This window comes from Pectinophora gossypiella, chromosome 5 (assembly GCF_024362695.1).
Source record: "Pectinophora gossypiella chromosome 5, ilPecGoss1.1, whole genome shotgun sequence".
NCBI classification, from domain to species: Eukaryota; Metazoa; Arthropoda; class Insecta; order Lepidoptera; family Gelechiidae; genus Pectinophora; species Pectinophora gossypiella.
Window position 1 is genome coordinate 15394181 of NC_065408.1, and position 27635 is coordinate 15421815.

General features: G+C 37.4%; 4 protein-coding genes across 5 annotated transcripts; 1 reads left to right on the forward strand and 3 right to left on the reverse strand.

Annotated features, from left to right (window-relative positions):
• Nucleotides 1-625: 625 nt before the first annotated feature.
• On the reverse strand, nt 626-7937 carry LOC126367104 (eukaryotic translation initiation factor 4E1-like). 2 transcript variants are annotated; one of them, XM_050010509.1, is made up of 5 exons: nt 7755-7937; nt 5626-5792; nt 3995-4166; nt 2895-2979; nt 626-847 (listed from the first exon to the last, which is right to left on the reverse strand). In XM_050010509.1, the coding sequence occupies exons 1-5, from the start codon at nt 7773-7775 to the stop codon at nt 714-716; spliced, it is 579 nt and encodes a 192-aa protein (XP_049866466.1). In that variant the 5' UTR covers nt 7776-7937; the 3' UTR covers nt 626-713. The 2 variants fall into 2 exon arrangements, with proteins under 2 accessions (XP_049866466.1, XP_049866467.1); XM_050010510.1 differs by lacking the exon at nt 7755-7937 and adding an exon at nt 7511-7531 and having other exon boundaries at nt 682-847.
• Nucleotides 7938-8872: 935 nt separating this feature from the next.
• LOC126367098 (eukaryotic translation initiation factor 4E-like) lies at nt 8873-12196 on the reverse strand. Its single transcript, XM_050010503.1, has 5 exons — nt 12054-12196; nt 11585-11760; nt 10871-11048; nt 9878-9965; nt 8873-9636 (listed from the first exon to the last, which is right to left on the reverse strand). The coding sequence occupies exons 1-5, from the start codon at nt 12081-12083 to the stop codon at nt 9479-9481; spliced, it is 630 nt and encodes a 209-aa protein (XP_049866460.1). The 5' UTR covers nt 12084-12196; the 3' UTR covers nt 8873-9478.
• A 450-nt stretch (nt 12197-12646) lies between these two features.
• On the forward strand, nt 12647-22558 carry LOC126367072 (spermine synthase). The gene is made up of 7 exons (XM_050010469.1): nt 12647-13020; nt 14415-14523; nt 17063-17185; nt 18143-18229; nt 19354-19511; nt 20553-20744; nt 21852-22558. Exons 1-7 carry the CDS (start codon nt 12739-12741, stop codon nt 22017-22019), a joined length of 1119 nt encoding a protein of 372 aa, XP_049866426.1. The 5' UTR covers nt 12647-12738; the 3' UTR covers nt 22020-22558.
• A 368-nt stretch (nt 22559-22926) lies between these two features.
• LOC126367100 (charged multivesicular body protein 1b) lies at nt 22927-26913 on the reverse strand. The gene is made up of 4 exons (XM_050010505.1): nt 26724-26913; nt 25535-25779; nt 24692-24912; nt 22927-24262 (listed from the first exon to the last, which is right to left on the reverse strand). The coding sequence occupies exons 1-4, from the start codon at nt 26743-26745 to the stop codon at nt 24139-24141; spliced, it is 612 nt and encodes a 203-aa protein (XP_049866462.1). The 5' UTR covers nt 26746-26913; the 3' UTR covers nt 22927-24138.
• Between the last annotated feature and the right edge of the window lie 722 nt (nt 26914-27635).

Genomic DNA, 27635 nt, shown 5'->3' on the forward strand with positions numbered 1-27635 from the left:
GCAAACAAAACACCAAATAGCAATATTGTTTTTTTAGATGAATTGCTTTGATGTGGCCTTTTTATCCCCTCAGAATACAGTTTAATCTTAAATCACAATTCAAGTAATACAATCAACTATCACGTCGATAAGTACATGAAGTAAAAGTAGGTACCTAATTAATTCAATCATAATATTTTCATTTTCTCAGTTTTAATCATTAATCTTAAATCACAATTTAATTAATATAATCATTATCACGTCGATACGTAAAGTAAAAGTAGGTAAGTACTGTTACGATGTGACTTCTTCAAGGCACATGTTTACATTCTCACATCGTTACAAAGTCACATTACTAAACAGTCACATTGTTACATCGTTCCAATACACATCGTTACAAAGTCACATTACTACATAACATAGTCACATCGTTATACACTCACATCGCTACATAGTCACATCGTTACAAAGTCACATTACTACATAACATAGTCACATCGTTACAAAGTCACATCGTTAAATAGTCACATCGTTACAAAGTCACATTACTACATAACATAGTCACATCGTTACATAGTCACATCGTTATACACTCACATCGCTACATAGTCACATCGTTACAAAGTCACATCGTTACAAAGTCACATCGTTACAAAGTCACATCGTTAAATAGTCACATCGTTACAGTACCTACCCAAAAAAGACAAAAAGGGACAAATAACATAGTAGCCTACCTACATAGTATGTATGTTCTTAGAAGAATTATGATGTTGATAGGAAAGTTTCGCGTATGGCCCCAAAGCATCTTTTATTTTTCTGCCAATCTCCATGTAGGCTTTGTGGTTTGAAGCGTCTGCTGTCCAAACCGCTGAAAAAAACAATAAGTATGTTATACAGGGTGGCCCAGAAGTTCAGGTTCAAAATGAAAAATTAGATAGAGGGGCTCATTAGCTACCAGAAACACCCCCATGTATGTTCAGCAATTATTTACGGTTTAGGAGATATGACCCATTTTCTACCTTTTTCTAGATTTTCTACCTTACTTCATAAATAATCATTTTGTCGCTATCCCTTTCTTAATAATTATTTTATTTTACTTCATAACTATGCCTAAGTCTGTGTATCGCTCAATCAAAGATAATCCAAAGTGAAATCAAAGATAAAAAAAATATATCGGAAGTCAAAGTGAGCATTCGACCAAAATTGTTACAGTTGTTAAAACTTCGCCGAAGAATAATAAACACATGAGATTGTCATGGACACTGAAAGTATTTCTAAAAACTGCTCCATTTAATAAGCTTTTAGAAACATTCAAAATAAGGACCCTTAATACGGGCAAAAAACTAAGTAATTAGCCCTCAAAGATTGCAAGACAGACAGATTTGAAGGAAAATTTGACATTCTCATACAATTTAGCTGCTACTTTCTAACGTTGTTAAAGGTGCTCAAAGACATATTTTCAATTAAAAGTAAATAAAAATCACGCTTATAATCGCTAACAGGGTAAACATAGCAACAATCCGAAGACAAAACTTGCAGTCACTTTTGGTATTCGTGGTTTAATGAAGGTACATAGATTTCAAGGAAAAAGTTGTTCCCAAACACTGTTGGTGATTCATACTATTGGATACTAAAATAAAATCTGTCATTGAGCACCTTTAACAACGTTAGAAAGAAGCAGCTACATTGTATGAGAATGTCAAATTTTCCTTCAAATCTGTCTGTCTTGCAATCTTTGAGGGTTAATTACTTAGTTTTATGCCTTTATTAAGGGTACTTTTTTTTGATGTTTCTAAAAGCCTATTAAATGGAGCAGTTTTTAGAAATACTTTCATGGTCCATGACAATCTCATGTGTTTATTATTCTTCGGCGAAGTATTAACAACTGTAACAATTTTGGTCGAATTCTCACTTTGACTTCCGATAACTTTTTTTTATACTTGATTTGACTTTGATTTATCTTTGATTGAGCGGTACACATCCTTAGGCATAGTTCTGAAGTAAAATAAAATAATTATTAAGAAAGGGATAGCGACAAAATGATTATTTCTGAAGTAAGGTAGAAAATCTAGAAAAAGGTACAAAATGGGTCATATCTCCTAAACCGTAAATAATTGCTGAACATACATGGGGGTGTTTCTGGTAGCTAATGAGCCCCTCTATCTAATTTTTCATTTTGAACCTGAAGTTCTGGGCCACCCTGTATATTGATGGTGATAAACCCACGCCCATAATTATCACGTATCAAGCGGATATTGAGGTGAGCAGTCACGTGTCGGCAAAACATGGACTGGAGATATTTACGTTCAACCGTAGAATGTCCTACTTATTTAAAATTAAGTTTAGAATTATCTCCTCTGATACATAAGGGGAATACATTCTATAGCAATTTTGAAATAAGTGCCTCTCGATTTCAATAACAAAAATATTGTTTTTTTATTACTTAATAAAAAAACTCTCTCTCTGGAGATCCGATTGTCAAAATCACTTTGTGAGACTGTCCTTTGTTTGGTAAGGACTTTACAGGCATGAATCAGCTGATTGTCTGAACAAATAAGATGATTCCGTGCTTCGGAGGGCACGTTAATGCGTTGGTCCCGGCTATTAGCCGTTAAAACATCTCCACCAACACGCAGTGGAGCAGCGTGGTGGAGTATGCTCCATACCCCCTCCGGATGATTGAGGGGAGGCCTGTGGCCAGCAGTCGGACGTATATAATTAGACTGTTTATGTTGTGTACTTAACCCTTTCACGGGCAGAGACCATGGGTCATTGATGGTTCATAATAGATAGTATGACACCTTAGTATCGGAACGTCATTAGACGTTCTGTCTTTGAAAGTGTTAATAGATTTTCTTTTATGTGGGTTCCCTGATAGAGATTACCGGCACGTGTAGTGATTATGTTTAACTTACCAATTTTACATTTCCCTCTTATATTTACTACAACACCGCATACGTCGTCGTTATGTTCAAAATTCTCTCCGATCATAAGTAAAACCTGAAATTCAAACACATTCTAACGACATTGCTATAAAGTAAAATGTTCCATGAGCAATTGACACACTTGGTGTTGAAGCACTAAGATGGAATTGGTCATTCCTTTTCTGTTCGCTGGCAAATACAATACACCTCAGCCTACCCCTTAGGGAATACAGGCGTGTTGAAATGTTACATCGCTGGCAAAGGGTATATTATCTGTTCTGAGGCCATTATAATTCATCATCATCCTCTATCTAGCCATGGTATGAGAAAACCAGATATATATGCTCATTCAATCCTATGACAAGCCGCCATTGCTAGCCCTTTGATGACATAAGTGTTACCACTGTGTTACCCATAAATTGGTATCTCCAACATTCCAAGCACGTAAATTTTATTAATATTGAAAATTATTAAGTAAATTATTGACTAATGTATTTAATTACTATTACTTGTCATTAAACTGTAAGTAAATATTTTACTAAAAGTTCAAACTTTCCTTGCAATTACTTCCGCACGATATCCCAGGAAGAGGAAATGACTGAAAACCAGCGCTGGATGGCGCCATAGCATGGCTCCATCGCAGCACAAGCTGAGCCATTTCCTTTTGCCCGTATTCGTAATATTCATAATTACCTACTTTATATAGCAAATGTAAATTGTTACTGGCAATAAATTTATTTTATTCTAATTCTTATTTCTTGCAAAGTAAATATAAAATCATTAGTTGTGGATAATTTAAGTATTTTTTTACGAAATGGCAACGCAGTGCGGGATGACTTCAGCTGGGCTAACGTTGAAATATTAGCTGTCAGTTTTGAACATACCTGGTTTTCTTATAACATGTATCTAGTGTTATCCCGTATTTCACAGGGTCCGCTAACCTATCCTCAAGATTTGACAGGTCCAGATTTTTACGCGACTGCCTGTCTGCACTTACAACCCGCGAAGGGAAACCCAGCTCAATACACGTTAGGTCACATAACTCTGAAAATGCCGGCCTTACGAGAATACAGAGTACTGGAAGAACTTACGACATCTAGCCACATCCGGTCCATTTCCCCTTTCCGCTTCTCCAGACTGATCAGCCACCTTCCGCCGCGCCTGTTGGCCGCGTCCTCCCACATCGGTTGAATCCCCTTCTTGAAGATCATATAGTCTTGACCCATGGTCAACTCCGACGGTGACTTCATGTAGTGGTACAAACTGTAATGTTAATTGTTATGTGACTCACGTCTATAATAACTCGGCTGGTACATCCATGAACTGAGTACCCACGCTTACAAATGCTATTGGGAGTATAGTCATGAGCTTCAGTCATGTTTAGTCTAAACCAAAATGTACGCATACACCTACCCTGCACTCGAGATACGACACACGTTGTGTATTGTCTACAAGAACGCGACAAATTAAAGCTTAGTGTCTATTGATTGAAGTTTACGTTATTTGTCGACCCTACATGCAGAAATAGCGTGTATGTGCCGCGGGTGCGAAAAAAGTTAATCTGCGCAAAAATAACACTTATTTAAGTGACATTGTAGGTTTGCCTCCGGGAAATGCTGAGGGCTGTCATCTGGTACGCGAAAACATCCACGCAACTTGGGGATTCCTCTCAACAAATTATCTAACCTATACATACGTATGTATGTATAGGTGACGCGACGCGGAGTAGAAATATAATCTTAGGTTTTATCAAGAGCCTTCAAAGCGGTGGGGGCGTTTGATCTGTTGATGTGTTGCCGAATAATAGATTAGCGATTAATCGAATTACACCATATCGTATTATATCGATAGTTTCGATAGGCATATCGACATTTAGATTATTTAGGGGCTTCGAAAATAGTCGATATACAGTCGATTATCAGGCAACACTAATCGCCGCCAAGTCGCGGACGAGTGCGAACGTAGGTACCCATGGCCATAGTATAAGAAGACCAGCCGGTTCTGCATGACAACCGCGCCGCGCGCGGCACGAATTATATTGAGCGCTTCGACCAATAAACGATACGAATGCTATCTACGTAGATGGACGTCAAACGGCTATTGGTCGAAGGCCTCGATATAATACGAGCCGCGCGCGGCGCGTTTACCGTGCAGAGCCTACAGTTATGTTCAAAACTGACAGCTAGCATTTCAAGGTTAGCCCAGCTGACGTCATCCGACACTGCGTTGCCATTTCGTAAAAAATAAATTACCCACATCCAATGTTTTTAATTTACTTTGCAAGGAAATTTTGTACTTTTAGTAAAAGATTTACGTACAGTTTTAATGATTTTTATATATGTGACAAATAATAGTAATTAAATACATTAGTCAGTAATTCACTTAATTTTCAATAATAAAGTTTACGTCCTTAGAATGTTGGAGATAAAAATTAAATAGTAACACTTACGTCATCAATGGGCTAGCAATGGCGGCTTGTCATAGGATTGAGTATACCTGGTCTTCTTATACCATGCCCGTGGCTCTGCCACCGCGGCGGTGATACAGACACCGAGGGGTTTTGTTAGTGCGAGCCCGACATAATACCCCCGCGGCATAGAATAAGGATTAGGTAATAAGTACTACCCCCGCGGCGAAACGGTATGCGGTAGGCATAAAAAAATAGTCTCCGAAGCACTAGTGATTAGTGTGATCCTAACCGTTAATATCCTCCTCATCTTACCACCAATAATCCTCCACAGTGTCAAAGGTAGTGAGCTCCACCAAGTTGTCCTCCCACTTCTTCTTGTCGTTGGTGAACATCCAGAAACTCCACGCGTGTTCTAGAGGATGCTTCATGTCCTCTATGGGGACCTCTACTGGAGTTTTCTGTTCCATAACTTTTGGTCCCTTTAAAAAATACAAAATTTTGAGTTTAGGTACGGGAAAACAAACTTTGATCGACGTAACAACCTACATACTGTAGTAAGAGTATCTTAGGTACCTACATCCTAGTACTCAGGAGATAAGACCTAAATTACAATTACAAGAACATGAATACTCATATCTAAGTGTGAATCATCGGTAGTCGGTATCGATGGCGCGCTATACTAATAATAAATACATAGATATATATGTATACATAGATATATAGCGCTATAAACAGGCGGGTCATACACAATGAACACTTTTATTCACTTCTTCTATCGTGTGGGTTGTGAGGTACGGTCACGAGTACTAATATACATAATGTATATATACACTTTGAAACCATGTCACATTAACTTTTTTGCAAATGAAACCGTAAGTCGCATTAAATGTTAAATATGATAGTGCGACAAGGTTTTAAAGTGGGTAGGTACATGATATTGCTCATAACTGTACCCTAATGTCAGGGTTATTATTGAGCCGTCATGTGACATGGCTCACGTAACGACTACTAACTTACATGAGTAAGTAGTAACCGGGACCAACGCCTTAACCTGCCTTCCGAAGCACGGATCATCTTACTTTCGGACAATCAGGTTACAGCTTGTCCTAACCAAATTAGGGATCAAAGGGATTCGAACCTGGGACCTCCGAATCTTGAGCCCAACGCTCAACCACTGGACCACACCGTGCACTTTTATAGACGCGTAGGTATTGATATGTAGATACCTACAATGGAATATGTACCTAATAGATGCCCAGGTAGTTATCTATGGGCCCGCGGTTATAGGTATCTATCAATCTATCAAGCGTTTTTTTTCTCTCCAGCATGAATCTGCTGCGTGTCTGTCCCCATATAATATGGTTCATTATTTATGTATCGGGTAATTAATTCCAAATGTGCCTAGTTTCTGTACATCTTGACAGAAACTACAGGCGTGTCTGTCTGTAAGATTTAGGTATTCCAAATAAGGTAGCTAGTTAGGTTCCTACTCCAACACGTAACTTATGGCGTCGCGTCGCGTGGAGACTTATGATACGGTATTACGGTTGTCGATAGCAGTTAACGGTGATCGTGCTGTAGGTAGGTAGGTACCTAATTGCTGCCGGCAGAAGTTGATGCTTATCGCCGATTGTAGGCTATACCGTCTACAAAGTTTAAAAACATACGGTTTCCTAGCAATCTGCATCAGTGAGCAAAGCCGCGTGAGGACTGCCTTAGATATAATTTTTTAAACGTGACGTCAACCAGCGCAGTGTGTTGTGTTGACTGTTGAAGTGTTGACTCACTGAATCCTTGCAAGTTAACACTTTCAAGGACAAAACCTCTACAGGCGATTACTACTATTATGAATGAATGGTCAATCACCAGTGATCAGTGTCCGTGACAGTGATAAGTGAAAAAAAATATGAATGAGTGGAGTGAATGTTATGCAAAGACAGGTTAAATCTTTGGGTGAGGATGCGAACCTTTTAAACCTACAAACTTCAAAAAATTCAAAAATAAAGCAGTCCTCTACCGGTCATGGCACCTATCTGATATCTTAATAGGAATGTAGGTCTATGTGTCAATTACATAATAGGCAAACCTAAACGTTTGAAGTAGGTATAGGTAGGTATTTCATATAGATACACGATTGACTCTTTTTAAAAGAATTAGTTAGGTATAGGTACGTACGTACGAAAAACTACATACTTACCTATCTAACTACCTATTGCCTACAACACTAGAGCGCCCGCGCCGCGCGCAGTCAAACTAAACGTTATTTTTTTTATTTTTGAGGTTAGTTTTAATCACCTACCTACTTTAGATCGTAAAACTGGCTACTAAACGTTCTCTATAAAATCAGAAGGTACCTGTACAGGTACCTATAGGTCCGACAACCGTATTAGGGGACTGATTGCGAGTTTTAATAAAGTAGATAATTAGGTATCACAACTTACCTCGACCTTTTGCTGTGACATTTAAAAAAAATATTTTTTAAATACAGTTGCACTTGAGTTGTACGTTATCGTCGCTCACTTGTTTGTAAATTGATTGACTGGACTGCTTGTTCATTGTTCCCACTGAGTAGTTATTGTTTTACAAACGACTAACCGAACCACCCACAGGAAATCCCCATAGTATGCCCGTTTAGTGTTGCCAAAGCCAAAGCAACCTACAAAACTAGCACCATGTACCTGTGATCCCTTTTATTTCCATATAGGTATTTTAGCTTTAGTGTGTTTCATATACTAATAGATGTCGCTACACGTATCAGTTTTAGCTGAAAAAAAATACTGAAGGCGGTTCAGAGAATATTTTTGGTCCAGAAAAATTACCTTAAAGCAATATTTGGCGGATTTTAGTTATTTTATACGTAAAATGAAACAAATAAAAGAGAAAGTGCAGGTCGTGTCGTATCGGGAGGTGAAGGTTTTGGCGGGAAGAAGAGAGGAATGGCGATTACTCCACCGACAAGAGCGCAGCCCTTAAATAGAGAGAGAGGTACGTAAAATATGTATTTGAAACATTTCTTTTCGTACGGCTTATTATTACTTCTAATTAAAACTTGCGCATGCAATGCACCAAAATGCGCAATGCGATTTGCGTTCTGTTCTACTTTGTATGGAGATAGGTGCCATCTAGTGACAGTATTGGTGTATTATTATGACCTTACTTACGCACGTAGTACCAACCGCTCGCCACTGTCGCCCCGCTTATGTGCATTAAGGTGGACAACTTTCTAGAATGGCGTGGGACTCCCGGAACTGTTTTACGTAGTAATATTGTTAAAGGGGTAGACAGAGATGTAGTGCACCCTCTTGTCGCCGGCTATATTAATATCCAATCAATACGGGGCAATCCATATAAAAATTCCAAATTGCAAATATAACAAAAATTGGATGTACATATTTGACTTCAATAGTTACCCATTATTTACCCCTGCCAATGAAGAATAATGTACTCATAATAATGTACTTAGAATAGGCCCCACTATCTGACGAGATAAGTCATATAATGAAAATAAATAAAATATGGAAAACTTGACGAACGACGGTAAATAAAGGAAAGACACAGGTATTCCAGTACTTTTATATAAAATACCAAAATATTCTTTGACTAACAGACACAAATACCAAATTTAACAGTGTTTGTTACAGAGCGAGATTTCATAACTTCCAGAAAATTAAGTTGCCGTGTTATACAATACCTAAAGCGTTGCAGAATACATGATACGGTTCTGTTAAAATGTATAAAATATATTGTTATAACTTTATATTTATTATACTATACTAATTTGCATTCAACAAGAGGCGGCATAGGGCCGTATTATGAGTAAACACAACTTACACCTATGTGACCATATCAACAAACATACTCGAGCACAGCTTCAGTATAAAAATCAGACTTAAATTTATAGCCCGTACAGACGAGAGATGTTACAAAGCTCCATCGAAATATGACAAGACGTCAACCTAAACAATACTACTTCTGTTAAATAAGAACTTTAAAAATCTATGATATAGACGCAACGGCGGCGAGTGTATCTCAAGTTCGAGGAACATAGAATCTATGCAGTCTCTACTGAACACAATTTTAGGGAAATAAAATGGGTAACGACTACAATTTGACAAGGTTCCACAACCGTTGTTCGCAGCCGTTGCGCGGTGTGGAGTAGCGAGGTCTAAACAGTATATAGATTCTTGGTAGCAGAGCTGTGCTTGACCATGGTGTCGCGGTGGACTTGGAAGCCGATCTTGCCGTGGATGCCGAGTTGCTCCTTTAACTTGCGCCCGATCTCCAAGTTTGCGTGCTGCTTCGATGTGTCTGCCGTCCATATGCCTGGCAAAATAAAACAATTTTTTGAAAATGGCAACACAGTCCAGAATGCGTGTATCCATAGTACAGAGAGTAATTTTATTATTTTACTGTCATTTATATTTTATAGTAGACTATACATACATATAATATGAATATGTGTGTGTGTGTGTGTATTTAAAAAAATAAATAAAAATAACACCTGTATCCTCGAAGAGATAGCCAGAGGTGTATTTATAGTATATACCAGCTATACAAAACTTACCAATTTTATCTAGTTTGGCCCTGACGTTCACAACCGCGCCGCAAATTTCATCTGAGTGCTCGAAATTTTCACCAATCAATAGAAGGACCTGCAACAAGATAAACACAAAAATTATAACTGACTAGAAGGTTCATCTATACCTCTATGCCCTCGCGGTATGGCAACGTCGCGCGGCGCTAATAATATCGAGAACTTCGACCAATAGCCGTACGACGTCTATCTATGTAGACAGCATTAGCTCCGTCTATTCGCCGAGACCCTCGATACACCTCGCACGGTTGCCGTGCAGACCCCACGGGAGTGGATGTGGGTTGTCTGTCTTATCTTGATATCTATGATCTATGAATGTAACTTGTGGCTCTGCCCACCCTGAAGGAATGTGAGACTGACATCATATGTGTAAGTATGTAAAAATAAATGTGGTAATTCTGATAATAACAAGTCATTCACTGTAGCTGAAAGAGCTGTCCTTAAAAGTATATTTTTTGATTACCTGATTCTAATAAGTAAGTACTTGATTCTGATAAACCTCATAGCAAGTACCTAATTCGAATATGGTACATATTAGTACCTGATTTTAATAAGGCTCATAGTAAGTACCCGATTCTAACAAGGCTCATAATAAGTACCCGATTCGAATAAGGCTCATAGAAAGTACCCGATTCTAACAAGGCTCATAGTAAGTACCCGATTCTAGTAAGGCTCATAGTAAGTACCTGATTCTAACAAGGCTCATAGTAAATACCAGATCTAATAAGGCTCATAGTAAGTACCTAATTCTAATAGGGCTCAAGTAAGTACATAATTTTGATAAGGTTCACTGGTAGTGAATGAATAGTAACAGAATACAATTTATACCATAAATAGCCTATATACATCCCAGTGCTGGGCACAGACAGGCCTCCCCTCAATCAACCAGCGGGAGTATGGAGCATACTACACCATGCTGGTCCACTGCTGTTATGTTACATAAATAGCAATAGACAAACATACCACATCTAACCAGAATCTGTCGAGATCTGAGTTCCGTTGCTTCTTCTCGAGACTGATAAGCCACCGTCCGCCCATCTTGTTGGCATCATCCTCCCACATGGGACGGATCCCTTGCTTGAACACGGCATAATCGTGTCCTTGACGCAACTCTGACGGTAGTTTGATGTGGTGGTACAATCTGTAATAGAAATCGATTTATAATTTTTACATTATACCTAAAGACCAAAATTATTAATTAATATGTAACTTGATGAATTTCAGTGGGACAAATGTCAAAATGACCATCAATGTGTACCGCAAGATACATTTTTCATAATGTTTCTTTTAACATTGAAGGCAACCAGACATAAATTAAACATAATTCACTACATAACGCAGGTAGGTATCAAAAGATTATGTTTTTGTAATGATAACCTTTTAGACTTTGCAGGTTTCCATAAAATTCAACTTTCTAAGAATAGTATTGACACAATAATCTGATTTAGTTTATTTTTGGCAATTTGTCAAGATTATTCATGTTTATATTGGATGAAATGTTTATAAATTTTTAGGGTACTTTGTGTAATAGGTAATGAAAAACTGTATCCAAATGGGGAGATAACTGATGACCTAATAACAACAAAATCGTTTATAGTAAAAAACAATATGTGTTAGGAAGCTAAAGCATTACTAATTAGAAATATTAGAAAAAGGTTAGTTATACGTGAGACCTACCTCCAGAAATCCTCGACAGTATCAAATGTGGTGAGCTCAATAAGGTTCTCCTCCCAGGTCTTGTTCCGGTCGTTGTCGTAGAACCACAGGCTCCACGTGTTCTGTAGGGGATGCTTGATCAGGAACTCTGGCGGCACCTCATTGTTGTTGCTCTTGGTCTCCGTCGTCGCCGACCCCTTGAAAACACAGGTCATCCTTACCATATCCTAACCTAAACAACTTTCTCAAAACTACACTCAAACACCTTATACTTAGTGTTTCAAGTCTATTGCACAGCAATTAACTCTATCTGCTAATACGGAAGCAGTTATTCAAGGAATAATCCGGTGAACATGAAACAAATGCTACGGTGAAAGTTAGCGCAGCCACATCAGCAGCGCCACCGATTTACAATGTAAGTACTTAATAATAATTTGTTATGAAGGGTAGAATATGTAATTTACAAAGAGAATTATCAAATTCTACCCACCTCTACTTCCTCGGTTGTATTTCCAGCCATATCACAAGAATCTCTCGATCCCGATTTTTTTTTACGAAAGACAGATAACTGCTATGTTGCCAGCAAATTAAACAATTTATTACTTTTTTATGGAAAGATGGAAACTATCAAGCAAGCATGTCGCGACTTCGTTGTCGTATTCATTAATTTCATGACTTCGAGATCGTTTGATGTCCGTTATGCCAGAATAAAAAGAAAAAAATAGAATAAAATTAAGAGTTTTGTGCTGATTCCAATAAGTAAATAAACCAAATAAACGAATCAGATAGGCACAAGATAGGCATCGCATATGCATCGCATTGATATGCAATCCGTTCGCAATACGCTGTCAACTAAATTCTGTAAGGTCATTGGCTAATGTTAAATTTGTCTGTTGCAAGGACCAAGCATTAGAAATACAAAATATTAAATACACTGCGTCTATTCTTAAACTTGGGCTTTGGACTATAAATTGAGTGATTGATAATTTTTATGCCTGTTGATCTGTTGATATCGTTGATATTGATACGACTTATTTCTTTTTCTGTTAGTGGCAACATTTTCAAGAACTGTCAACCAATTGAAAACCGAAGGTTTCTTTCTCATTTCATTTTCCCGGTCCCGTCCAGCTATATAACATACATAACCAAAGTACAATTATTGTTCAAAACTGAAAATGTCGGTGCAAACACTGCTTTTAGATTTTTCTATTGACCCGGCCCGCTTGGGTGATGAAAGCGGGCAAAAAACCGTATTCGGCCAATTGGAAACAGTGCTGAAAGATTACATCCCAAATCTTATTTTAGCCGCTGAAATTAAAGTAGAAGGAGGTTCCCTGAAGTTGTTAACTGGTAAGAAGGGGTCTACAGTGGCTGTTAGATTGTTTGACAGAGGCCTCGTGACTGTCAACATTGAATATTACAAGGAAGATAATGAGGAACCCTTAATAAACTTCAAGGTGAGCGCGCCGCTTATGATTAAATAATATAATTTAGATCGTGTTATATTTGTGCGTTTATCATTGAGCAAACAATGCCTGTAATACAGCTATAAAGCAGGCTTGTTTAGAATTTACAAGAGTTTAAAAAATTACCATAGTTAAGTTTGCTATAGCAACAAGATTACAACATAAATATTGTGGAAACTTCAGGCTAATTATAGTTTTCGTAAAGTTTATTCATGGCTTCTGAAATTGGTGCCAAGTTTTAAAGCTCATTCATTACCTGCTGACACAACTCTTAACAGTCACACGGTTTCACGTACTTATTAGAGCAAAAATTTAAATATTTGATTAAAAATATAATTTAAACTAAATAATAAATAAATTTGTTACTAAAAAATATTATTTATATAATCTTACTTTTGTCATTGCAAAGATAAAAAATATATTACTTGAAAATTCCTGCATTAATAAGAAATTGAAGTTTGATTTTCCTACTTATCTTTTCAGTGTACAAAATAAAATACTTAGCTTTTACGTAACTTAGTAGAAGGTTGAGCGTAACATTTGTTTTCTAGTGCTCTAAACTACTGGAAAGTTCGGTAAGAATGTCATTGGACTGCGAAAGACTTAAATTGTTGCCAACTATCAAACGTGGCTATAAATATGATGTTTACCTTACTAGTTCAGGTTAGAAAGCAACCTGCTCTTACCATTTTATTATTTGCCTAAATTTTGTTTGATCCTACAATTTACCCTCAGTTTTTCCTAAAGTTATTCAGAATATTTATTGGTTTTACCTAAATTTTTTATGTTAAGTGTGGCAATACCCAAAATAGATTGCATAGTTTCATTATTTTTCAAATATTGGCTAATGGAATATATTTTTTATAAATCCCTCTGCATCCAATATATTTTTGTATTATAGATTGAGTGTAAAAACGTAACATTTTTAAATCATTCACATTTTTTAAATATGACAAATTCTTATGACATTTAATTTTATATTTACACCAATTTATCATAGCTTTATTTTTATATCGTATTATTTTAAATTTTATTACTTAAAGACTTAATCACCTATTTAGTGTAATAGATTAATTTATCTATAAGACTTGACTATTAGCACTGAAAGCTTAAGTAGTATGATTAAGATAGACAGCACAGGTCTAAAGTAAATCAATAATATAAGTAGTTTTAATTTTTTTGCCACTGCAACACTGTTGAGCATGTGTGTCCCCTTCCTGTCCCATGATGTTACTGTACTAACTTGCAAGTAAACGAATCTTCCAGTACCCAGGAAACGCTCAACCTTGTCTTATCTGTTACCCCCGATCAAACGCATGTTAGACCCGCATTTCTATTTGGTTTGATTTTTCTTTCCTTTTTTTATTAATTATTTATTTTAATAGTCGGCGAGGGTATTGGAAAGTCAGCTGAAAAAATACATCAGTGTCATAAAATCTCAGGCTTACCCTCCTCTAAAACGATGCCTGTTTGGCAAGTATTACCCCACTTCAGGTAAGACATTTTACATTTTAATATCTATTATACTTTGTGTTTGCCTTTACCTATTAGTGTGTAATTCATGTTAACGCTTTTTAATTCAACATTCATGTTTTTTTTCAATGCCAATTGTGCAACTCAAATATTTAAGATAAGCAATTGCATTCTGCGCAGCTGCAATAATATATACAAACATCTTAACATAAAATAAAATTTACTTTATTTCGGACATTTTTTTAAAGTATAGTAGCAGATAAGTTGGTAGTTTAAGTTAAAAATTAATAAAAAAAGACATAAAAGATTATTGTAGATGCACAGAGCAGTTTTATACAATTTATCCAGCAGGGTCTGCACGGCTACCACACCGCGCGCGTCGCGTATTATATCGGGGGCTTCGATTCGACGAATACACGTACGATGCCACGTATATAGCATTCGCTGCGTCTATTGGTGAAAGCCCTCGATATAATTCGCACCGCGCGCGGCGAAGGTTGCCGTGCAGTCCCTTCCGGACATTTTTTATAGATGTAGAATTGAAAAAGTTTACTGTAATGCGTAAAAATGTGGATACCTCACTAAAATGACCTATAAAATGTCTCACGATAATGTAGATATTAAATTAAGCTTTGTGCAATTTTGTAAATGTTTGTACCATATTATGTTGCTTTTCAGTCTCACTTATAATCGTGATATTAAAATTTCATGTACTTAAATGTATGTTCTGTATTCACTTTGATAAAATGATTACTAAAATCGTATCTGTCGTAGAATAGTATTTTGTCCAATTACTCAAACAAGGTCGAAATAATACTGGCGATATAGCAAGGGGCTCCCAATATTAACGACTGACACACTCGTGATGTCGCAAAATCGATGTCGATAGTTTAATTTTGAAACATCGTAACTAAACGATGTGAACATCTTCCTTTTTAATACAAGCGGCGAAGGTCTGGAATAGCCTGCCGCAGTTTGTGTTTCTCAAACGCTATAATCTTGTAGTTTGCAAGGCTAGAATTTGTAAATATAGACTTAAGGCCACCTTAGGGCCGATTTCTGATTAGTCAGATATTATTAGTTGAATAAAGTGTTCCTAATTTGATATTTTTATGGGTAATGAGCAATATCATGTACCCACTTTAGAACCCTGTCGCACTATCATATCCAATATTTAATGAGACTTGCGGTTTAATTTGTCAAAAAAGTTAATGTGACTAAGTTAAGGTTTCAAAGTGTATACTAGTATTCGTGACTGTGCTATGCCATTGATAAATAATTTATCCGTTTATTGAAAGTCAACTCTTAGACTAACTTGATATAGGTACCTACTGTTCGGAAAACGCGTGACTTATAGCTTGATCACACCTACCGAGTGGACGGGCGAGACAGTGCGGGGAAGCGCGGTGGTGGATACTCGGCCTAGCAAATAAAACAGGGGTCGAGTAGCTACCTCGCCAAATATCTCGGCCAAGCGATCACTCGTTGTAATGTTCATACACACCGAGTACTCGGCTGAGCGCAGTCTCGCCTGTCCACTCGGTAGGTGTGATCAAGGCATTACATCGTAATGTCACGGGTTCGAATCGCGGCTCGGGCACAAAACCACTGAAATTGATATTGAATTAATTTTTGGGTCCTATAAGTAGTATAATTGATACGTGGTTTACAGGATTTATGCCCGGTAAATTCCAATAGGTCCTATTACATGGGACTTGAACTTAGCTGGCGCGGCGCGGCGTGGCAATAAATTGTTTCTAGTACTTCTCTCGTGTGAAATGTGAGGTCAATAACCGACCTCATCAACCCTGGTGTCAGGGTTACTATTGAGCCTCCAAAGACCCCTGACATGGTTCATGTAACGACTACAGTAAATAGCAGCCGGAACCAATTGCTTAACCGTCCTTTTTCAAAATTCGAATGATCAGCCTGCAGTGTCCTACCTAACCGAACTACTCTAGTACTTATTTCTTATGAATTAAACGCACCACGCAGAGCGGCGCGCCGCGTCGCCACTGAATTTCTCCCTAGAGACAATTTTGCTGTGCCGCTCAAGTGTGATTTAATTTTGAGCTTGAAATCTAAGTCTCGTAAAGCCCACATTTCCAGACACAATAGTTAAACAATGTAGTTTGGATTATAAAAGGACTTTGGCCTTTACGGCTTTAAGACACCAGCACCTAAAGTTACGCGAAAGACGTAGGTACCCATAATTATTATTTATTCTTTGGCGAAAGTATCTAATAAGTATGGCGATTCGTCTTGCCGTGTGGATGACAAATTGATTTATTGCTGCGGATGAATTTCATGCTTGCGCATATAACAAGAGCTATTTAATAATACTGGTAATATTGAAATTCGCTATCGACATCATTTTTTCGACACCATCAAAAGAGACTTAATTAACACCAGACTATTCTCCTAATGACACTGGCTGTTTAAATTCAGCCCATTAGAACACATTTGTAAATAAATAATTTGAATTTAAAAACATTGTTCTTTTTCCAAACCAGAAAAAGAAATAATATATAATATTTAAATTTGGATTGCGTGTGTACAGACGAGCGATTGTTGGAGTACGACATCGATGGTGTACTATTCGACGAGCAGTCGCCCTTTCAAAGAGTGCAGATTGTTCACTCCAAGACACTTGGCAATATGCTCGTGTTGGACGACTTGCAGAGTAAGACCCTAAACCGTGCGTCCGTTTGAGCGGAATCAGAGAACAGAGCGTCAGGACGTCTTGACATATATTTTATATATATGTATTTAATAGTTTATTGCACAAGAGAGAACACAAATCAAAAATCAAATCATGTATAACTACGTATAGTACATTGCGTGATTGCCACTCTATATCATGGAATTCTTTCGTGTCACTATTGTATAACATTTACCTAGGTAGACACGCGACAGATACACTAATGTTGAGTATGAAGTCTAAACTCCTAGCTGCACAAGATACGCATATGTATTTTATACACATTTCTACATCCTCTATAATAGGCTACATTGTAATATTATAAAGCATATATTTAAGTTTTCTAATGCTTAATTTTAAATAATATTAAAAAAAAAACTTTTATGGTATATTTTTTTCTTTTTACATTAAATAGTATTTAACAAGAGAGCCAAAGGCACAACTTATTTCTACCGAAAAGTCTTCGAATAGGCCTACTCAATAATTCGTATAAATGCCGAGATTCCGAATAGGCTAGTTTCCAACTAGTCAAATCAGGTACTTTTTACTAAATTACTATGTAATTTGTATGAAAAATCACACTGTGACGTCACAGAAATACGTGATAAAATGTCGGGACTTATTATTACTTTACCTAATAAAACTCATAAATAAATTAAATCGAAAAAGGAAATGCTTTTCGACACTTTTAGATCTATCTTTATTTAGTAATCAGAATTTAATAGTTTATCTCTGAACTAGGGACACTACACATTTGTCTCTCCGCTTTGATTCCGCTCCAGTGGACGTATACCTATACCTTTAATGAATATAAACGTACCTATTCCATAAAAAAAAATTGAAAAAAAAACTCAATTCGATAAACAAAATTGAAAAAGAAAACTAAATTCGATAAACAAAATTGAAAAAAGAAACTAAATTCTATCGATTCTTTTACAGATATATCGGAAGCTGATCTCGTGTACACGGAGACACTGATGCAGAGAGGGAAAGAGAACTACGAAGGGAAAGAAATTGTCATTTTGGGTATGTATTTTATTAACTAACATTAATTTAGTACATACATAAACTAACGCCTCTTCCCCACCGGGGTAAGCAGAGATTATGGAATTCCATTTACTTCGATCCTGACTCCTAACACAGTTCTCTTACCCCTATATTATACGGGTGTAATTGACATCGTAAGGAAAACTTTTGAGGGACCATGACCTGCAATTTCCGTATAACATAACATGACTAAACAGCCTTTATACGTCCCACTGCTGGAGATCATATAATAAAGTAAATAGAAACCATTACATATGTCTTACGATAGTGGAATGTATTCATAACAAAAGTTATCAGATTCTTGTATTTACCCAAACGAAGAGGTGAAATGAAACTGTTTTAAATATTTATTCTTTGAGACTTGACTTTAAAGCGACTGTTAGAGACGAAAAGAAAACATGACCGTGATTGAAGAAAACACATCTAGCGCAGATAAAAAATACTTTTTAAGAAAAAGAATCATTTATTATGAAACTTTGTAAAAATACAATGAGGGTCGAAAAGGCCACATCAAAGCAATTCACCTAAAAAAGCATTATTGCCATTTGACATTTGTTTGCATTGCACACTTACTTTTATATGCGCAAATGTCAAATTGCAATATTGCTTTTGACCCCCCAGGTCTTAATATTATTAAAAAGAAATGTTCGTGTATAAATCGCGCGCGGCGCGGCGCGGTTGTCGTGCAGAGCCTGCTGCTGTCATTCGAATTGAGCTATATAAGTACCGTTTTACTGAGGTACCTATGTATTTAGATAGAGTATTTTTTTATACTTTTATACTAACAAATATTATTAATATGACGTCGTTAAACCCCAAGAGCGTTTGTCCCGACATCATGCCCACAACACGTATTAACGTTGTATTGTATTGCGACATACAACGACAGGGCCCGCCCGATATAGACCGCCTAGTTTTATAAGACGTTTCCAAGAAGGTAGAATAAAGTCAACAATCTACACCGAACTACACTTTCGGTGGATATCACTCACAAATTAAACAGTACTTAGTACAAGTAGCCAGGTCGAACGCATACGCAGAAGCGGCTCGTAAATATGCCATGTCCGGCATTTCACTTTTTAATAAATAATTTTACATCGCAGGTGGTGGAGACGGTGCCTTACTGTACGAGCTGCTGAAAGAGAAGCCAAAGTTCGTGTGGATGTTGGAGATCGACGAGACTGTGATGACCGCGTGCAATAAATACTTGCGCCCCATCTGCGGGGATGTGCTGGAGCGACGAAAGGGACCTAACTATGAGGTAAACAATAGACTAGCTAGATCACAGCATATGACCATCTCCCTAGCGTTATCCCGGTCACAATAGAGCCATCCTTTCTAACTCTACATGGGCTACGTATACAAACCCTAAGTTTACAAATTCTACATGTTAGGTAAAATATGTGGCTTGGCCGTAAACGTCTGTAATTCAAGGTCACATTTCGCGTGATAATCGTCACACCGCGATGTAGAAAAATGCAACGTTTGGCACATCTAGTAGTGGAGCGCTGCAGTGCTGTCGACGAAGCTACGGCGCGACAAACTTATCTTTTCACTTCGTTCAATACAATTTATCGATTGTATATGTACAATATGTTTCGAAACTCGACCGCATTAATAAGATTGTCTTTGTTTGGAGGGTGAAAGTATAATAGCTATACATTTGAAACTTTACATGTTTAATAAGTGCAATGCTGGTAACATATCCTGAGAATTTTCTTTACCTGGTATAATCCAAACCAAAGTTATAAGGTTTCAAAAAATGGACGATATGTTTCGAGAAAAGGTAGGTAGTGCCCTGCCCCTGAGCTTCGCTTTGCTCGTCTTGGCGGAGGCACTACCGTGCCCCAAAAATTGGCTTTGGATTAGTAGTATGGAGAATGGTGACAGTATTTTTATGTCTAATTCCTGTAAATACCATCTAATTTTATTTTAAGTTATATCTGTCATTTTCTTATCCACCAAAAAGGAAAGGGACGGGTAATCGACAAGCATAAAATTTATGGAACACACGTCAATTTTAAGCACAAATCTAAACCAACCGTCTAAAAATTTTACATCCGTCAATAACCCGACACAGTTAAGTAGACAGCACGTCAAACGGATTGCATACCAGCGACGTACCTTTTTGATTCGCCCGGGTTATTCATTCATTTACTCACTCTTCCTAAAATTAAGAGCTGTGAATCATCCGTCCCTTTCCTTTTCGACGGATATGAAAATGACGGATATAACTTAAAATAAAATTAGGCGGTGTCTGCAGGAATCGGGGCCAATGACTAACTAAAACTTTACCTTCCAGATAATCGTAGAAGACTGCATGTTGACTGTGAACAAGTTGATAAAGGAAGGCAAGAAGGTGGACTATATCTTCGGCGACCTCACGGACATCCCCATATCGGAGTCAGCTTGCGGGGAGCTCTGGGAGTTTATGATCACCATCCTGCAGAGCGCCTTCAAGATTCTCAAGCCTAACGGGAAATTCATGACTCATGTAAGTTGACTAGAGGTATAACGTACACATATTAACAGTCTATACACGTCCCACTGCTGGGCACAGGTGTCCCCTAATCAACCGGATGGGGTATGGAGCATAATCCACGCTGCTCCACTGCGAGTTGGTTGGTGGAGGTGCTTTTTTACTGCTAATAGCCGGCGCCAACAGCTTAACTTGCGAGCGTGTTCTTCTTCGTCATTCCCCCACTGCCGAGGATCGCGACCACAGGTTATGGTTTTCCACTCGGTACGGCTATATGCTGCGTGGACCGCCCTCTGTATGCGAGCGTGTAGAGGTATTCAATAAAGAATATAACTACGGTTAGAACGGTAACTCTTCGCCCCTCGCCATTTCGTATGGCCGACATCACCCCCTCTGGGCCTTACTTTAGTCTTAAATGGCCGAAAGCCGCCAAGGAGTAAGGTGTAATTTTCTTATCCGCCGAAATGGAAAGGAACGGGTAATCGACAGGCATAAAATGTACGGAATACACGTCAACTTTAGGCATAAATCTTAAACAACTTTCTAAAAATTTTACATTAACCAAACAGAATTAAGTTGACAGCACACGTCAAAAAGTTTGCATACCAGCGAGATACCTATTTGATTCGCCCGGGCTATTCATTCATTTTAAAATTAGAAGGAAGACAAATCTAGACAGCGCCATCTATATTTTTTTGGGGAGCGTATCCTGGAGCGAAGAAGACCCTCATAAATTTCAATCCGGGTAAAAGTTGAGACCACATTTTTTACCTGTGTTGAAACTAGCGTGTCTATTGCGAGGTTTTCTTAACAAAAATCACATTCGAATGTGATTTTTCAAAACTCGCTTACGTGGTTTTCATTATAACGCCACGATATCTACCTACACTTTACCATGTCACATTAATTTTTGCGACAAATTGAACTGTAAGTCTCACTAAATGTCAAATATCTGAATGCGATAAGGTTTTAAAATGAGTACATGATATTGCTCATGACTTAGATGTTTCACTTACAACAAGTGTTAGAAAGTGATAGAGCTACTTTTAGAACTGCCAAACTAAATTAAAAAGTTTGTGTCCGCCTGATTCGACACCGATATAACAAAACATCGTCTTCCAGGGAAACGGTGCTACTTCGCCTAAATCCCTGGAGCTGTATGAGCAGGAGTTGAAGAAGCTGAAACCGCCGGTGAAGTACAGCAAGAGCAAGGCCTTCGTCCCCTCCTTCCTCGAAGACTGGATCTTCTACCAAATATCCTTCAAGACCACCGACAACGGAGATGCTTAACACCCCATTACCAAAGACACCAGTTCCTTTATATACACTCTACTAAGTCATAATGCCATTTGTTTAGGTTGTAAGGTAATTGACGCCGCCGCTTGGGAGAATTCCCGCTCATTGGTGAACCGGTTTCATCCGGTTTTAGAGGCTATTAACATTCAGTATTACTTACCAATGGACAGTCAATCGTCTAGAAACTTCTGGAACAATCGGGATTCCAGGCGGCGTTTTCAAATTACGAATCTATGGGTGCAATTTACGTTAGAACGGTCATTGAACCCTTCGACCAATGATCACGACGTATTATACGATAAATGTGATTTGTGTAAGTGCAACAGAGCCATCGCAAACCCAGCTTTATATTACTATGATATAAAAGCAAATCTAGCTTGCATTTTAATAATAGGTTGTAAGGACAAATGTAGTTTTACTACAACTTCGACATTACTTGATATAGTTGAGAGTTTACTGTTAGACCTCATATTGATAACTCGTGCTTGTTCCTTTAATTGTTTTATGGATAATAAAAATATTTTAAAGCGAAATATTGTGTTTTTATCCGAGTAACTATGTATTTTAAATGCTGGTGTTCTTTGGGATATAATAGCTAAATAAGTCCCAGATTCGATACCCAGTCATGCACCCAGATACTGTGATGTGGGACTGGGTATATATGTATAACTGGTGCGAAAAGAGGTGTTGTAGAAAGCCTTTCCATCATGTTGGAACGCGATGCCCAGTGAGGTGCGAAGCTCTACTCAGGGCGTGGTCTGAGAGGTAACTTATATTTGAAATAATTAATCGGCTCTAGTTAGTGGGCCGATAGCGATAAGCACTGAACGAGGGAATCTAAAGAACTATCGGGTCCTAAAGTGTTTGTTGTCGCGAGCTAACTACTGAAATAAAAACACACTACTTATTAAAAATTGTAATAAACATATTTTACACAAAATCAAAAAATAATCATATATTATTCAGGCTTAAAAGTAAGATCATTGGTGCAAACAGAAAGCAAGTTCGATAGATATTTTGTGACTATCAAAGAAACGTTTGCAGCTAATTTTAAACAGATTACCCTTGCACCATTCAACAATTACCTATACATACATAAACTCATGCCCGTAAGGGGGTGGGCAGAGAGTGAGTGAGCAGAAAATATACCTATACATTTATCAACGAAATTGGAAAAAGGAATGAAGAAAAACAATCACGAAAGTCTGTATTACCAATATTAACATGAGACTTATTATTACATTCTTAACAACTACAATACTTGCGTAATTAAGAATCGTTTACAATGATATCTATTACGGCGGCAAAACTTGATTTACGAAAGTCGAAACTGCTAGCGCCATCTAGTGACAGATTAGCCAAATTTTATACTGGTCAATAACCCGACAGAATTAAGTTGACAGCACACGTCAAACGGGTTGCACATGAGTGAGATGACTACTTTATTCGCCCGCCATTCTTTTAATTAACAGTTGTCAATCACCCGTCCCTTTCCTTTTCGGCGGATAAGAAAACGACAGGTATAACTTAAAATCAAATTAGGATGTGTCTGCAGGAATCGGGGGCATTAGCTTCATAAAACATTATTATAAATTTCAGTAAGGGTTTATCCATATACTAACTTCACATTGTTAATTCGCAAATATTTTAGTTCACCTCTTGAGTTCATCTCAAACTGAATAATTTTAGCGCACTTTGTATGCTAAAAAAATCACTGCGACAATATTTCTAGCTATACCATTTGAACACATCAAACACTTCAAGACCGAGAACAGATCAAGATATTTCTGTAAATTTTAACCTTCAGTAAAAACACTACTGCCCTAACACTAAAGTATTCTCTACTAACTTGGTATAGCTAGAAACCTGCGAAAAATAAAGTAACCATAATTTCTGTACAATATCTTATAAAGTACGTTCGTTTTCGCCCACACAGCACAATATTCAAGCGATTTTACGTTTAGGCCTCATGGAGAGGTGGTTGAGCGGCGCGTCCCACGGTGAATACAAACGCAATTATAATGCTTCCGTGTGTCTCGATTTTTTTCCTGCGCCCATTCCATGTTTACATGGGGCCTAACTCTGCTTGGGTGGGGCCTATCATCCATGAGTGTTACTCGGCCTGTCGTAACCGGGCGAGTCTCTGCGTGAGCTCGTCCTGTTCCTGCGACACCACCGTCGTATTGCCCACCGACGTACTTGGTACCCCTGCCGGCAGCTCCATGTTTAGTTCCAGACTGAAAGAAAATAATAATTACATTAACAATATTGAGTTGGATCACTACAAAAACAATGGCATACTGGGAACTAGAAAAGCGGCCTTCTCAGCGGCCATCTCACCTTTAGAAAGACAATGAATTAAATGCCTTATCTGCTCTATTATGAAGATTACACTTAAAGCCGCTCGCAATTTGGACGCGTTTACGTACGAATTTGCATTGCACGCAAATGCGCGTATTGGTCTGTGTCGAAAAACTCGCAGTGTACACACTCCCATTAGGTACTTGGAAGATGTTAAAATGTAATAGATTTGGTCACATGAAACAACCAAATTCAGCAAGCAAACCAAGTCTCATGCAACCAAATCTATTACATTTTAACATCTTCCAAGTACCTAATGGGTTTCTTTTCTTATAAATCTTATAAAATACAAAATACAACTGTACCCAGCTTCGTCCGCGACTTGCTGTAGCAAATTATCAACATCTCCTTGAGGCACTGTGGTGGTTGTGGTCTGTGACATGGCATTCTCCATGTACGACGACTGCACATCCAGGTCTTCAAACTGACTCTCAAACTTGTCCATCAAAGTGGATATCTTTTCCAAGTTCATCGATTTCATCGCCGCATCCATTGCTTTCACTACACCCGCCATGGAGTTTGTTACCTGAAAAGTAAGTTTAAGAATATTATCACAATGGTTCTTATTTTGCCACAAATGACATTAACTACTGGACAAATGGTTGCAGTGATAAAGTGCACGAAATAAGGCGTGCAAAGCCCCCGGCTTAATGAAAGGCGTAAGAAATATGAATAGGATACCTATTTAGTTTATTGTGTACTAAAAAATGCACAGAATCACATACAACGCTTTGTGGGTAAAATAAGCTTTGAAAAAATTTTCAAGAAACTTGCTCCATTTGATTGAGGCATAGCCAATGCTCGGTATAGTGTGTGTTCTATGAATAAATAAAGTGAAAAAAGTACTTTTTTAAGAGTAAACACCTGAACTTTGTGATTTAGTTACTCAAATGCCTTCGGGCAAGTCTGGGACCAAGAGCAAACCCATCAAAGGTAAAAAAAAACATTGCAAGCAATAATTTTGAATTTATAATAACTAGCCCATTTCACACTATGAGTCATTCATTATTCAAACCCTATAATTATTATTACGAAATACAAACAGCCCATAATCCCCTGAATCAACTGGAGGGAGTATGGAGCATACTCCACCACACTGCACCACTGCAGATTGGTGGAGGTGTTACTTATAAAATTAATCAAATTACCTTTCTTGTGGTAAGAGCAGTCTGCACCCTACTAGAGACGGCATCAACTCTAGCAGACATCCGTAAGTAATTCAGTGCCTGATTCTTCTGCCTTATGGCGTTCTCTGCATGTATCCGAGCTCCCTCCATATTGCCCTTCTGTATCGCCTTCTTTGCCTTTTCTTTCTCCACCTTTTCTTCCTTTTCACATTTTTTTGAGTTCCGTTCTAGCTCCTTGACCGCAAATTTTAAATTAAATAGATGTTCTGGTTTTTGAGTTAAAGACATTGTACATACCAAAGTTGTTATATTGTGGAAAAATTATACTGGATACTCTACATACAACATACCTACTTATATTTTTAAGTAAGAAAAAACTTCTAGAACATTTATGTTGGATACTATATATTTTTTTCATTATAACAAATCAGAAAATTATTATAAAGATTATTATAAAGTTTAACACTAAAAGTTATGGATAGTTATGTACGCCTGGTCTGCATCAGAGCTTATTAGAGTAAGATTAGAGAATGCTGTAATGTAAACTGTGTTGTAGTACTCTGTATAAATAAATAAATAAGTATAATCAAACCACACACACTCACAGTTATGCCCGGTTAGTTTATGAGTTGTGTTACTTGTAAGGTAGACACATAGTCATATTTAAAAAAGTCTGTGTGACAATACTTTTAAAAACAAAAATAAAGGTTTGTATACAGAAAGCTTGGTGAGGTGCTGGTTCTAAGTTCATCTTGCGATGGATCTACCTCTGACTACCCCTTTGGGATATAGTTATGAGCTTATATTATGTATGTATGTATACCACACTACTACAAATATGACGTCATACTTTATTAATTATAGAAAGTGTAAGCATTAATTTGCCTGCTACTAAAAGTTTTCTGAATGCATACATAAGTTCAATGAATTCCAAAATTCACGTAACTTATGAATCACTAATACAATTACACACACTGAGGGGGATTAGTATAAGAAGAATACAAACTAGTACCTAAAATATAAAGCAAGTAAAGAATGATTCCAATAGACCACTAAAGCCTTCTACTTGTGTTCACTTCTCTTACTTTAAATACGACATATACAACAATACAGCAAGAAGTACAGCATAGAAGCTAAATTGATAATAAAGGCAACAAATAAATATATTTTTCCTATGAAACAATAGTTGTGAAACATTTGAAAAGGATACTCTCCATAGCAGACGAAGACATTTCGTTCCCCAGCTTGACGGTTTTACAAAACTGTTTGTATAAAAAAACAAAGGTACTAAGACCTTTACAGGAACAGTAACGAGGAGTCACAAGAAATTCCCAAGGACCTACGAAATTCGTAAAATGACTCACGCGAGTATAAACACTTTTTCGTCAGCTGTCAGTGACAGTCGTTTTTTTTTTTTCATAATTTTTTTTTTTTTGTTTTGTTTTTCCCCGAAGGGTAAGGCAAAGGGAACTATGCCCATACAGCCATGTCTTACGTATTTTTTTTTCTTGATGATTAATGAAATGATGAAAGGTGATGAATGATGATGATGAAACCTAAGCCCCCACCCTCGGAGTAGACTCCTACTCCGAACCCCAAACGAATTAACTCAAAAGTCCGCATAAACTTTTGAGTTATGAAGCGGCTTCCCGACACGAAGCGAAAATAGGCAGATACACTTTGTTCATTGAATACTCCAATATAATAACACTCGCGAATGTCTTCTGACTAACTTAATGCGATCATTAACCACAAAACACCACTTCGTATTAATTATTTAGATTACTCAATGAAGAAAGCAACTGTCCCGTTCCCGTTTCCCGCCGAAAAGCCTTTTTTTTTCATAAACAATACCTCTTGTAGTGGACCGTATACATTGACCTGCCTCGCTCGAGGTGGTGAGGCGACATCATGATGACCTTGAAATACAAAAACATTACATACAAGAAATTATTACTGTTAAATACTAATGGTTTTATACACTTTGGATTCAAAAAGATTTTTGTTTTAATAGCACTCAAAATCCATCACTTTGGATACTTTGTCAATAGAAACTTGACACCTGAAATATGTGAATAGTTGACATGTATCCGAATTTTTGTTTATGGTTGAGTTCGTATTT